This window comes from Puma concolor, chromosome D3 (assembly GCF_028749965.1).
Source record: "Puma concolor isolate L17-30 chromosome D3, mPumCon1.1.hap2, whole genome shotgun sequence".
NCBI lineage: Eukaryota > Metazoa > Chordata > Mammalia > Carnivora > Felidae > Puma > Puma concolor.
The window spans coordinates 77,512,552-77,526,142 of record NC_141678.1 but is presented as its reverse complement, the minus strand read 5'-3'; the positions used below and the strand labels follow the sequence as shown (position 1 = coordinate 77,526,142).

The following is a 13,591-nucleotide window of genomic DNA, read 5'->3' as shown; positions in this document are numbered from 1 at the left end:
GGTAGAGGTGGTGACCTCCCTTCTTCTCCTAGAGCAGCAGTGATAGCTAAATCCCATCCATTTGGCCCTTCGCTCAACTTGTCGAGAATGGTTATTTACCCTTTCCATGTACCTCTTGTCTCTTCAGCTGGATTAGAAGCTATCTGAGAAGAGGGATCTTGTCTCATGCCACCTTCTATTGTTAGCGACTCCAATTCGTGTCGTGCGCTTTGTTGGCATTTGGGACACTCTCATTAACAAAGAGGAATATACCTCTGCACAGCCCGGAGTGGCTGCAAAGACAACACACCCTGCTGGGGGCTCCATGACAGACGTGCTTAGGAGGCCAAAGTTTTGAAAAGGTCAACGAATGAAACAATGTGTTTGTACAGGAGTCCGAGGAGGCCCCGTTGACAGAGAGGGGGTTGGAAAATGCTGTGCAAGCAGAGGCTAGGTTTTCAGGCTTAACGCCGCTTTCAAAAACAGCTTTGGCGGTGTTACTAAATTCGGCTCGCAACATCCTCTCCTTGTATTCATTCATATGTTTATTGGCTCAGCAAAATTCACGGAGCCCCTAGTATGGGCCAGGGTTCTGGAAATTCAAAAATGAATTAACAGAGCCCTTGCCCGTAGAGCTTGTGAGGAAGCCGGCAAACAAACAGGTGATCACGTTGCATGAAATCAGGACCGTTGCAGTCTTCGTACCCAAAGTGTCACAGGAGCCCAGAAGTTCCAGCTTTAAAATGAAGGGGACTTCCCAGCCTCTGGGTGCCGTTTGTCTTAAGGTCTCTTGTTGGAAAACTTGAGTTGGAAAGCCAGCCAGACTTGGCTCTAAGTCCTGCTTCTGCCATCGACTGTGGGACCTTGGAGGGATTTCTAACCCCTGAAACATCAAGACCTCACGTATCAGCTCTCAGTTTACTGCCTCTCCGCTCCTAAGGAAGCTTTCCGTGTGTGCTTCTGAGAGCACAATTAACCATTTCTCTGTTCAAGTAAGGCCAGCGTGAAGCTTTCTCAGCAGAGGGCGCTGGAAGGACACGGCGGGAGGAGGGTGACATTTTCAGGGTGTGTGTGTGTGTGTGTGTGTGTGTGTGTGTGTGCGTTCACCCCATACAGTCGGCCTCAGCCACGAGGCTCAGAACAGAGCCCACCTGCAAACCTGTAGCCTTGGCCTAGTGATGACCTTCCTGCAGCCCTCTCGACCCAGAAACCAGAGCTCTGCACGGCCCCCCTCTCCGAAGGCCTCCTGTCTGTACCAACCCAAGCCCCTTGTGTGGCCTCCACAAGCCACCTGGGGCCCCACATACACAGAGCTGTCGTTCCCTGTCCCTACCCCCACCGCATGTAGCCCACCCACTCTGAAGGCCCCAGACTCTGCCCCTGCCGGTGTCTAGACTCCCGCCTCACCGAGGGCTGACTGCCTCTTTCCCCGCTGGTGTCCGGAAGGTTTGGCTGTTGCTCTCCCAGCGATTCCAGACCTGGTTAACCCAGCGAACCTCTCTGTTACGGGCACCCTGTTTACACCTTCTCCAGCTAGGTTTGAGCCCTTGCAAGCCGTCCTTCTTTGGTAACCTCCCTCACCTTAGAGGACGGAGGGGTCTCCCTGTATCTTACGGTTTTCTTCTGTGCAATTAACAAATTGTTTGCGTTCAACTCCCCTTAACCTGTTGCGTGGTTGCTGCCTCTTGATGGGACCCAGGCCATTTATCTCATCAGTGAGAAAGAGACGATAGCGTCAGGATCTCAGATTTACTGCACCAATCAGATGAGAAAGCCTACACAAAGCCCAGAGCACATCTCTCTGCTAATCAGTGTTGCTGAATTTTCTCTTTGTCCTAGCCACTACTTTCTACCCACGGGGAGCCAGGGAAGCCAATGTCAAGGGGTGCCAGGGATTCGACAGGACGGTGCCGACATACGTGTGGTTAGCCTCGGAGGAGGAGACAGAGGGTCAGAGAGGCCAAAAGAGGTTACTTGGGGTCATGGGTCCAATACTGTATGAAGCTGAACTCAGGTGGCCAGGCCTAGGAGTCCACACTTCACCCGCCACACTGGGTTTCCTCCGAGGGCCCCAAACCCTCCCTTCCTTTTCACTACAAAAAGGACAGTTTTCTGACCTGACAGGACCTCCTGAGTCTCAGCACTCACTCCATAATGAGAATAGCTGAGCAGCAGGAGAATCATTTGCTAGAGTTCTTTCATAATGACTTAATGAAGGGATCTCCTCCTAAAAGAAAGATCTGACTCATTTGAAAGCTGTGAGTCTGTGGTTTCCCTCTCTCTGAGTCAGCCTCTGAATGACACCCAAGGAGCCTGCCCTTGGAACCCAGTCTGTCAGCCTTGACAAGTATCTACTGGGCTGTTACAGGCTCCACTTGGAGAAAAATCCCATGGTTCCCAATCAAATTTATGGAGTTTCACATCAGCAGCCCACCATTGGTATGATTTGTTGCTTGAACATAATTTCCCAAAGGCCGGCAGTCTTTGTCATGTTCACTGCTGCTTTCCCAGTGCTTAGAATAGACCTTGGGGTGTAGTATATGCTCAGTAAACGTTTGCCAAGTGGATGGATTTACACGGTTAAGGATTCATCACATATACATGTGTGGGGGCTTCGCTAGGCTATTTTAAATAAAGTGGGATTTTATTTTATTTTATTTTTTGTTTAGTTTTTTTTTTTTTTTTAAGTTTATTTATCTTAGAGCGAGAGAGAGCAGGGGAGGGGCAGAGAGAGGGAGCGACAGAATCCCAAGCGGGCCCTGTGTTGCCAGCAAGGAGACTGACACGGGGCTCGAACTCATGAATCACGAGACCATGACCTGAGTGGAGATCGAGAGTCGGACGCTTAACCGATTGAGCCACCCAGGTGCCCTGGGATTTTATTTTAAAAGCAAGAAAGGAGAGGAGTGAGGACACCTTAACAGGAACATGACTGCTTTGGAAATCAAGGCATGATACCGTGACTATGCTGATATATCCCAGTGACCAAACTCACCCTGATCAAGACTTCCTCGTCCTGTGACTCACCCTTTCCAGAGGCCAGTGTCTGCTGGGCATCAGCCTGGAACTCTGTTGTTTGGTAGGAAGTGATAATGGGTGGGGAGCATCCCAGCAAGTAACAGAGTGGCTTTTTAACTGGAGCCCTTTGGGAAGAATTGTCCAGTGCCTGGCAGAGAATTCTACACCAGGCGGCCGCTCCATAAATGTCTGTTGGCACTGATGATGCTGTAGTGACGACAAGATCTTAAAATAAAGGACTGACATAGGTAGTAGAAATTCAGGCCAAGGAAGAAGGCTCGAGAGAGGGTCACCGTGTTTTTAAGTGGACAGTCTTCCCTCATTCCTCAAATCATGACCAGGGAGTTATCCACATTTTCTACGTTTGATATTTCAGTATATTTGTACCACAGCTCACTATGAAAAAAAAAAAAAAACGGAACCAAAAAAGGAAATGAAAAGAACATTCTCTATATGTGCTATAGAGGTGAAACCATACACATGTTCAACTTCTTGGCACTAAAAAAAAAAGAAAAAAACCCACAACCTTGCTTATTTCCCAGAAGTTATCTTGTTTTCCTTTTCCATTTTAATGTGATGGGGGATATAGAAAAAGAGTAAATACATTTTCCTTTTTGGAAACACCAGGATGTGAACTAGCAGATCCCCTGCTTATGACTCAGTCTTGTCTTGTCTTTTCTTTTCTTTCTTTTTTCTTTTCTTTTCTTTTCTTTCTTTTCCTTTCCTTTCCTTTCCTTTCCTTTCCTTTTCTTTTCTTTCTTTTCCTTTCCTTTTCTTTTCTTTTCTTTTCTTTTCTTTTCTTTTCTTTTCTTTTCTTTTCTTTTCTTTCCCTTTCCTTTTCTTTCCTTTCCTTTTCTTTTCTTTTCTTTTCTTTTCTCTCTTTTCTTTTTTCTTCTCTTTTCTCCTCTCCTCTCCTCTCCTCTCCTCTCCTCTCCTCTCCTCTCTCCTCCCCTCCCCTCCCCTCCCCTCCCCTCTCCTCTTTTATTTTCTTTTTTAAATAGAAAGTCAGGAGCAGCCGAAAGCCCAAAGCCCTTCAGATTTAGAGGCTTAGTAGCTGACGTCAGGTTGAGCTGTCTGAACTGGGGCACGGTTCTTTCATTTACTCATTCTTTCAACAAGTGCTTATGGTGCACCTGCTGGGTGCTAATTGTTGTAATAGGCCTTGAATACAACATAGGATGGGAGCTCTTTCCAGATGGGCATATTGCCTGAGTTGTATCCACATCACCTGGGATACTCCCTAGTACATTGGAGGCATTCCATAAATACTTGCTGGATAGATGAATGGTCCCGGCCCTCATGGAGTTTATAGCACAGGAAATTATACTACATTTCTTCTTGTTCCTTTAGCACTAGCGTGCCAATAAGATCAGAATTAAATGAACGTCAGACTAGCTTTAAGGAGAGTGAGAGGTGGCTCCCTGGTGGCAGCAGGCAGCCTTGGAGGGAGGTGTGGTCATGCCCTTGTCCTGTTTCCCACTGGCAGTAAGTGAAGGGATTGACCGGGGGACAGTAAGGCCAAGATTCTCCCGTGTGGTTTATGGGAAGGAGCCTCAGGACGCAGAACCACACTGTGCACAGGAACATTCCAGGTCTACTTTGTCACACGCTGGGAGACGCTGTCTGTTGCCCTCTATAAGCCCAGTTATCAGTTTCTGCACACTTGAATGAGGCTGCTGCAAAGCGGGACTCCTGAGGGGTTGGCAGGAAGATGGAGATTCTTCCTGAAATTGAGCAGAAATTCCCTTTGTGTTTGCTGGACCTAATTTTGATATGTATTGAAATAATGGATGAGCTAATAGTTTTAAGAGACAAGAAATTAGTCCAAGATCTTGTTGCTTCCTTAAACAATAGCCAATGTCACAGAACAGTCAGGGTCTACTCCTCACAATGTGAGATTCCTTCCTTCTTTGATTCCTTGCTTCCTCCCTGCCTCCCTTCCCTTTTTCTCTCTCTCTCTTCTCCCCACCCTAAGCAGTCCTGAATTTTTTACATCTCCTGGACATGGTTTACCTGCCACGGGGCATCTGTTTTAATATGAAAGAGGTGGGACACCTGGGTGGCTTAGGGGGTTAAATGTCCGACCCTTGATTTCTGCTCAGGTTATGATCTCATGGTTTGTGAGTTTGAGCCCTGCGTCCGGTTCTGCACTAACAGCGTGGAGCCTGCTTGGGATTCTCCCTCTCCCTCTCTCTCTGCCCCTCCCTGTTCATGTGGGTGCTCTCTCTCTCAAAACAAATAAATAAACATTAAAAAAAAAAAAAAAACAAAGTGGAAGAGGTGTTCCAGGATTTTATAACCTTTTTGAGGTAGATATAATTGACAGTGTTGATGGTCCGTCATAACCTCGTTACTTCGTGAAAGGCGGGTTCAAAGGACAGGACTTTCTCTGTTCTTTAGTAACGTTATTAACCAGCAAGCTGTCATATTTTGGGAACAAAGGTTGTCCATTGCTACTTTACAAGCATTGCATATTTCATTTGTTATGATCACGTGAAACGTGTCTTTCTGGAAAGACGCCCACAAGCTCTGGTGACTGACTTGATCAAACTAGTTTACATGCAATTTATTCCCATCTTCCCCCCCCCTCCCCCCAGAGAGAAAAGAAATCATTGAATGAGGACTGTCAGAAGGCTTTTTGCTTATAATGGGGAATATGACCAAGGGCCCCCCGGAACGTAAGGTTGCTAAAATTTGCATGTCTCCAGGAAGTCTCTAATAGCTAGAGAGAGTTAGGGGACCAGTGTTTAGATTTCGATCATTCCTGCTACTCTTCTTGTGCGTTATTACAGTCATCAAGGATTAACAGTCTTGGGCTTGCAATTATGCCCAGTTGCAGGCTCTCTTAGGAACAATTCTATTAATATCGCTTTCATCTTCCTAGGTGCAAATTCAGGAACCGGTCAGGGGGAGAGACACTCTCAGCCGGATGCCAGCTTTCTCAGAGCCTGCTGGGGAGCCGTCTGCACCTCCTGGGACCACAACAAATTCCTTCCCCAACTTAGGAAGGATCGACGAAGAATATGCATCATTGGCCCAATACCTGGAGCTGGAAAGCTGCACTCGATGCCCACAGCACGGAGGCAACCAAGACAGAAAAGACCGCGCACTTGGAAGTTCCTGGGAAGACCTCGGACACGAGCTGAGCATCCCAGACGCCAGTAATGAAAACAGGTCCCCCCGGGAGCTGTCAGCGCTTCTCCCCCAGGAGGGCAGCGCTGACCCTGGGGAGCCCAAGCCTCTCTCCGTTGCTTCCCCTGAACCCACAGATACCATCACCACCCTGGAAACTGCGGGCGGTGGGCCAAGGGGCAGAGAAGCAGCGTGTGCGTTAGAGCTTCTGGAAGCACGTGGCCAAAGAACACGGCCGACCACGGACTCTCCTGCCGGAGCCTCCCCTGATAAATACTCGCCTCACGAAATTTGCTCCACGGACTTGGAGTCGGCAAAAAGTCAAAGCGAAGTACCTGATTTATGTTCTCCTGATGACAAGACGCCGGGCATTCTTTTTCAGACGCGAGGTTCTGAGCCTCGACAGCCGCCATGCAAGAGCGCCAAGGAGCGAGACTCCGCCATGCCCCCTCTGTTTACCAGTGTTTTCACCTGGAACCTTTCACAAAAAGCCAGTGAAGGGGGCACAGGGAAAAACTTAGCGGCGGTGGAGAATTGCACCTCCACGCTGGTCTCCACAGTGCGGGCTGGCCAGGAGAGGCCCGGCCCCAGCAACTCAGGAGGCCTTGAGGGAAAACAGCCTCTACGTTCTGAGAACAGCTCTTTTGTGCAGTTGGCAGAAGGCGGCAACGAGGGCCCCAGTAACGGTGGCCCAGACACCACAGACACATCAGCCAGGAATGGCTCAGGTGTAATGTTTCCTCGTGAGACGCCAGCGACTTTCACTGCTCATCTGGAGGGTCTTCAAGTGGCCAGGGCGAGTGGGGACACATGGCCCCCAGTTACCATGGCCCCCAAAGTTCACCCAGCCAAACACCTCCCCGTTTCCATTGCCGAGAACAGTCTTGCAGATGGACCCAAGGGGAGCTCACCTCAGGCACCAGATGAAAATATTCTCCACCTCACTTCTCATGCTCGGTTGGGTCCTATTTTAAGTGATTCCAAAACCGAATCTCTACAGGAGCCCTTTGGCATGGCTCCCCGTGGACCAGGAGTCCCCAGCCACGTTCCTCGGCTCCCAGAGGCAGAGGGCTTCTGTAGCAGCCGCCCTCTCCAGACTGATAACCAGTCTGGGGATAAGAGCCTGACTGTGGACAGGGCAGACAATAGGAGCCTTGAAGAGGATTTCCAAGAAAAAGAAAGTGAAAGAACGCAGAGGATCCAGCACGAGAGCTTACCCCCACAGAGTTTTCCTTCCGAGGGTGGTTTCCAAGAAAGGTGGCCCGTGACAGCTGTTGCACAAGGGGCAATACACCCGGTGCCCTTGGACCACTTGTCGGCCAACTCCAGGGAGGAGAGCAGGCAGAGCTCAGACCTGGGACCTACTGTGTGCAAGGTGGCCCACGCCACCGTGGAAGATGATGGTCAGGCTCTGAGCCACACTCCACCTCTCTCTGATATCTTCCTGGAAGGCTCTAGAGAGAGTGGGCCAGGACTTTGGAAAGCGGGCAGAAAGCTGAAGATTATAACTCTGGAAGCTCCCATTTCAGAAGACTGGCTCCCAAGACCACAGACGGGCTCTGAGTGCAAGGAGTTAGAAGCTGGTCCCGTAATTCCTGACAGGGTCTGGGCTCTATCTGATGTTCTCAAGGCTCACAGTCCTCAGGCTGAGGCTGGCCCGGCCCTTGCTAATAACAGAGAAACCCATGTCAGTGAAAAACGCGCCAGCCGTGCATATTGGAGTAGCCTTTCTTCCCAGTATTTGAGCCAGCCCAGACTCCTGGAGTCATCTGTGGATCCTGTAGACGAAAAGGAATTACCCGTCACAGATTTGTCATCAGAGACTTCCAAAACCGGAGAGAAGGAAAACGTGAGTAATGTGAGTCAAAACCGAGAGGAAAACCAAATCAAGGATCATGCTGCCTTCCTTAAACAGTTTCTGACCTGCCCTAAAGTCGTAGAATCCTCTGTAGACCCCACTGATGAAGCAGGTGTGATGGTGTGCACCAGGGCTGGGACACCAGGGCCTTCTGAATCCACACCGGCTATCATCAGAGAGGAGAGCAAACTGAATGATGGGAACATGGGCCAGAGACTGGAAGTCCAGCCCGCCATCTCGCAAGTCCCACGTCCTGACGAAGGTGGGGAAACCATTCCAAGTGGATGTGGAATAAGTCAAATACAAGAAGGCAGTAAGAGAAGCTTAGGGGAGGCTGAACAAAGTAAAAATAACAAAGCAGAACCTGTTTTCTCCACTTCACCTCCTTCTAACTGTCTTGCAGTGATGACTCATGCGTCTGTTGGCGTTGATAGTCAAAACTCCACAGGTCAAGTTCATGACGTCCCCGAGAATGATTTAGTTGAGCCCAGAAACCGCCAATATGCACGTTCTGACTCGAAGGAAAGGGAAGCTGTTGAGAGTGAGTGTGGGAAACCTTCCCCCTCTTCCAGTGGTCTCGCTCCGTTGCCCTGTGCTTCATCTCCCAAAGGAAACACTGCAAACTTTTCATTAAGCCACACAATTCGGGAAGCTCAAAGAGAGGAGCCCCACACTGGGGAAACCAAGCATGTGAGTACCTCTGGCTCTCCAGCAGTGACCTCGGCATCTGGTTCAGGTGAATGTGCCTCGGAGAAAGCTCCTAAGATATTACAGCACCCATGTCAACAGGGCTCCAACCTGGGCTGTGGGAGAAGAACCAGGGAAGAGAATCTCGGTCACACGGCAACCCGGACCCTCAGATTCCCAAAAGCCCCACCGGCAGGGAGTGGCTCAGAGGAGGTCAAGAAGCCAGAAACCTCAGGGGGTGGACATTTAGCTGAGGGGGTAAAGAAGAAAATTCTGTCCAGGGTGGCTGCCCTGAGGCTGAGATTGGAAGAGAAGGAAAATGTCCTAAAGAGCTCAAGTTTTCTTAAAAAGATTCCTAAACTCGAAACACCGGCATCATGCACAGAGGAGGAAAAAGACGCAAAAAAGCCACCTTGCAAAAGAGAAGGGAAAGGTGAGGTGCTGTTGCTTTCTGTCGTTGGTAACGTTTGGGTTTGTGAACCAGATGTCTGGTGTCCTTCTGAGTCCTCTGCATTTAAGGTGAGGGTCCACTGGATAGGCATTGGTGGCTTGGCAGTGACCAAATGGTGGCCTGGCCTATATGCTCGTGGTTCTCAAGCTCCACTGGCCTCAGCATCCCCTGCAAGGCTCGTTGAAATGCAGATCGTTGGGCTTCCCCCTCCAGAGTTTCCGGTTCAAGGTGTGGGTTCGAGAAAGTGCGTGTCTAACAAGTTCCCGGGTGATCTGGAGAGAGAATCACTGAATAGGCTGCCTGTGGGTAGGTTGAAATCGAGGGAGTAGGATTAAGATGACTTTCTGTCTCATTACCCTTGAAAAATATTTTAAAAGATAAACAGAAGCGTTCATCAGTGTCGCTAATTAGTATAATTCAACAGACCACACACAGCAAGCAGGATTTACGGAAGTAAACATTCAGGGATAATTTGGGAGCCTCTTTTTTAATTGGTGATTTTCATTAACAGCAGCTTACTTGAATCCTGGGTTTCCTTCCAAATTTGGGCGTAACGTTTCTTTCCAGCTCACCCTCCTCTTCGTCTGAGTCGGAAGGGCCCTCTGAAACCTCCGTTCCAGGTTTCAGGCCACGTGAGGCTCAGGGCCCTGGCAATTTCAGTCACTTTTGTGCTGCGGGGGGGGGGGGGGGGGGGGGGGCGTCACGTGACCCCAAGCTCCATCCCTTAACCCAAATTTTAGCCTCTTTCATTTCAGAGCTCTTTTTTCCCTTCCCACGGGCGGGACGAGTCAGAAGAGAAGACCCCGCAGTGAGGTCGTGGAGCTGCGTGTGGCAGAGCCCGACGCTGGGGCCCCCTTATACCCCAAAGTGGGGGGGGGGGGCAGGGCTTTTCTCCTTCCTGAGTGTCCGGACCTCCACACGGGCGCTCATTATTCCCAGCACACATCACCTAGGCCCTCAGCGCCCCCTGCAGCCAGGAGTAAATACAAAACTACCTTCTGAAGAGTTTTGGGGGGCATCCAACCAGTTTTCTAGTATATAGGTTTTAAAACCTATTTAGGGGCGCCTGGGTGGCCCAGTCGGTTAAGCCTCCGACTTCAGCTCAGGTCATGATCTCGCAGTCTGTGAGTTCGAGCCCCGCGTCAGGCTGTGTGCTGACAACCTAGAGCCTGGAGCCTGCTTCATATTCTGTCTCTCTTTCTCTCTCTCTGCCCCCCCACCCCGCTCACACACACTCTCTCTCTCTCTCTCTCTCTCTCTCTCTCAAAAATAAACAAAAGTGAAAAAAATTTTTTTTGAAACTGCTTTAAAGACAACAGAGCAGTATTTTAAAAGATCTCTGAAGTGGTTTCAACCCAAAGGGAAATGTCTATTTGGAATCCTTGTCCGCTGTTATCTGAGTTACTATGGGAACACGGACTATCCGGAAAAGCAGAAGCTGGTGGAGTTTGCTCTCAGAGACTGCGTGGCTTCCCTGAGCACTGCATTCTGGGAGGGGAGCACTGTCACACCAGAGACCCCTTGGGGAAGGAGTCTGTGTGTGTGTGTGTGTGTGTGTGTGTGTGTGTGTGTTGGACAGAAGCACGTGACTCAGAGGACTCAAAGAAATAAAACTGAGTAACCTTTCTTGGGGACATTCACAGCTTTTTTTTTTTTTTTTTTTTCAACGTTTATTTATTTTTGGGACAGAGAGAGACAGAGCATGAACGGGGGAGGGGCAGAGAGAGAGGGAGACACAGAATCGGAAACAGGCTCCAGGCTCTGAGCCATCAGCCCAGAGCCTGACGCGGGGCTCGAACTCACGGACCGCGAGATCGTGACCTGGCTGAAGTCGGACGCTTAACCGACTGCGCCACCCAGGCGCCCCACATTCACAGCTTTGTACTCACCTGGCGGGAGGGAGCTGTTCTATCCTTCCCCATCAACCCTTGACCCGAACGTGCACAGAAGAGGAACCTGGCCACACTGAAGGCTGTCCTTTATCCCCATTCCCCGTTCCATCCGATACAAACAGGGGTCCTTCCTAAAGCCCTGAGGCCTCTTGCTCAGAGACCCTCATTTTGCTTTGCTTCCCATTTTTGGCCCTTCCCTCTATCCTCCCAAGTTTCTGGGTTCAGAACTTCTAGTGGCCGGTGGACAGAGTTGGCATCCCCTTTAGGGACACTGGGGTCTCCACAAAACCATCCATGAAGACTGCCACCACATTGTGCTGGAAGGCTCCTTGAGGACTTAAGTTCCAGACGAGGAGGCGGGCTTGGGCAAGACTCTGGAGCGAGAGTCTGAGACTGTGGGCCTCAGTACCCAACGCAGCCAGCCGCGTAGGACCGAATAATCCGAAATGGGTTTTGCCATCACTAAACTTGGTATATCTTCTCTCTCTGCCATGATATTGTTAGTGTCTTCAGTTACTCTCTAGTGGAGGGATTTGTCCCCTGAGCAGCTCATTAGTACTTCCTGGGAAGAAAACAAGCTTTTAAATACATTGGCATCAAAGAGAGAGGAGAAGGCGCATTTAACCCATCGACTGCTGCCCAGCAGTGGGATCTGAGGTAGCGGGGAAACAAAGCGTTGGCACTGGGGACTTCGGGCTTGGCCGGGGATCACACAGTGTTTTGAGTTACCACGGCTGCGGCGCTGTGGAGCTTGGCCTGCACGAGGACGGACACCTCGTTGCCAGGAACCCAGCCAAGTCATTCTGCCCACCTGGCAGGGCCAGCCATCTCGTCTCGTTCTGCTGTCTGTGCTGCTGCCCCGTGGCTGTCCCGAGGAATGACACACTCAGCTGGCCTGCAGTGCCCTGATCCCTGATGTTAAAAGGCGATATTCAAGGAGCTCAGCCGAGCCTCCCCCCACCCCGCGCCCCACACACCAGGGAATTGTTTCCTGATTGATCGTGTTTCATTCAAGGAGACACGTCTGTCTCTTTTGCTGATGAAATCGCTATCAGACATCACTGCAATCCGCTCGAAGGGGAAAGATGGGGGAGAATTATTCACTAAATATTTTATTGTTGCTTTGCCTTTTATATCTGGGGGCGTAACCGTAATTACTTGGATAACCCGGATTTTGTCCTGCTCCCTAAGCCCCAGCTCTGATTTTGACCTGGATTACCTGGAGATCATTTAAATACAGCTCTATTTGGCTCAGGGTTTATAGACTAGGTATCCACAATCCCCAAGCCTCTTCTTTAAAAAAAAAAAAAAAAAGCCTCTCACGTTCTACTTCATTTCGTGCATCCTAGATCTCACTTTGGGACTTTAATTTTTGTTAATGTTTATTATTTTTGAGAGAGAGAGAGAGAGAGAGAGAGAGTGCACACGTGAGCAGGGAAAGGGCAGAGAGAGAGGGAGACACAGAATCCGAAGCAGGCTCCAGGCTCCGAGCTGTCAGCACAGAGCCCGACGTGGGGCTCGAACTCGCAAGTTGAGATCATAACCTGAGCCAACGTCAGACGCTTAAATGACTGAGCCACTCAGGTGCCCCACTTTGGGAGTCTTAAGTAATGAAAAATGAGATTTTTCTATTAGATTGATTTGCTCATTTTCTGAAAGTTTAGCCGAGTCACATCTTCCCTCAGACACTTGGTTTCCTCATCCATAAATTGAGGGGGATAATTCTCCCCATTCTTGGGATTGCTGTGAAAATTAAATGCGATAAAATGGGAAAGTCTTCTGGCCACTGTGAAACTCTCTGCCACTATTGTAAGAACACTGACCTGAAACTCTCTCGTTTCCAGCTCCGATATTACTAAAAAAGATCCAAGCCGAGATGTTCCCTGACCACTCTGGGAATGTAAAATTAAGCTGCCAGTTTGCAGAAATTCATGAAGATTCTACGGTCTGGTGGACAAAGGATTCCAAGTCAGTAGCCCAAGTGCAGAGAAGGTGGGACATTTGCCTGGTTACTTTTCATGGTTGTTGCTGGTTTCACAACGTAGTTCTAAAAGAAAATAGTGATAGGAAGTAAAAAGGAAAATTGAAGCTGAAACCCCACTCACTTAAGTATCCAAGACAAGTAAGGAACGAAGACAGGGGTCTAGACAGGGAAAGCAGGGAAGGGTTCTTACTCAGGCTCTGCCACCCCCGAGTCTTGTGGCCTCAAAGAATCATGAAATGTGTCATGATGCTTTTAAAATCAGGGGAACATGATAGGGCGCCTGGGTGGCTCAGTCATTTCGGTTTCTGACTTCGGCTCAGGTCATGATCTGACCGCTCGTGAGTTTGAGCCCCGTATCGGGCTCTGTGCTGACAGCTGGGAGCCTGGAGCCTGCTTCAGCTTCTGTTTCTGTCTCTCTGCCCCTCCCCTGCTCATGCTCTCTCGTGCTCAAATATAAAATGAAACCTAAAAAAATAACTTTAAATCAGGGGAACATACCAAATCATCTTCTAGTCTGAGGTTCCACAGCCCCAGGATTATAGAGCTCTCTTCTGTTTGTGAATCTGTGTTTTTTCTCGTTCACAAATTCC

The 13,591-nt window shown here is 49.5% G+C and overlaps 1 protein-coding gene across 8 annotated transcripts in view; it reads left to right on the top strand.

Moving 5' to 3' along the window:
• ALPK2 (alpha kinase 2) overlaps positions 1-13,591 on the top strand; it is a 120,324-nt gene that overhangs the window by 72,570 nt on the left and 34,163 nt on the right. For 7 of the 8 annotated variants that reach the window (XM_086683112.1, XM_086683110.1, XM_086683107.1 and 4 more), the window contains 2 exons: positions 5,882-9,107; positions 12,862-13,009. In XM_086683112.1, the coding sequence (XP_086539238.1) occupies positions 5,882-9,107; positions 12,862-13,009 (3,374 nt within the window). The remainder of the gene's footprint in view (positions 1-5,881; positions 9,108-12,861; positions 13,010-13,591) is intronic. The other variant, XM_086683115.1, reaches the window with a different exon arrangement.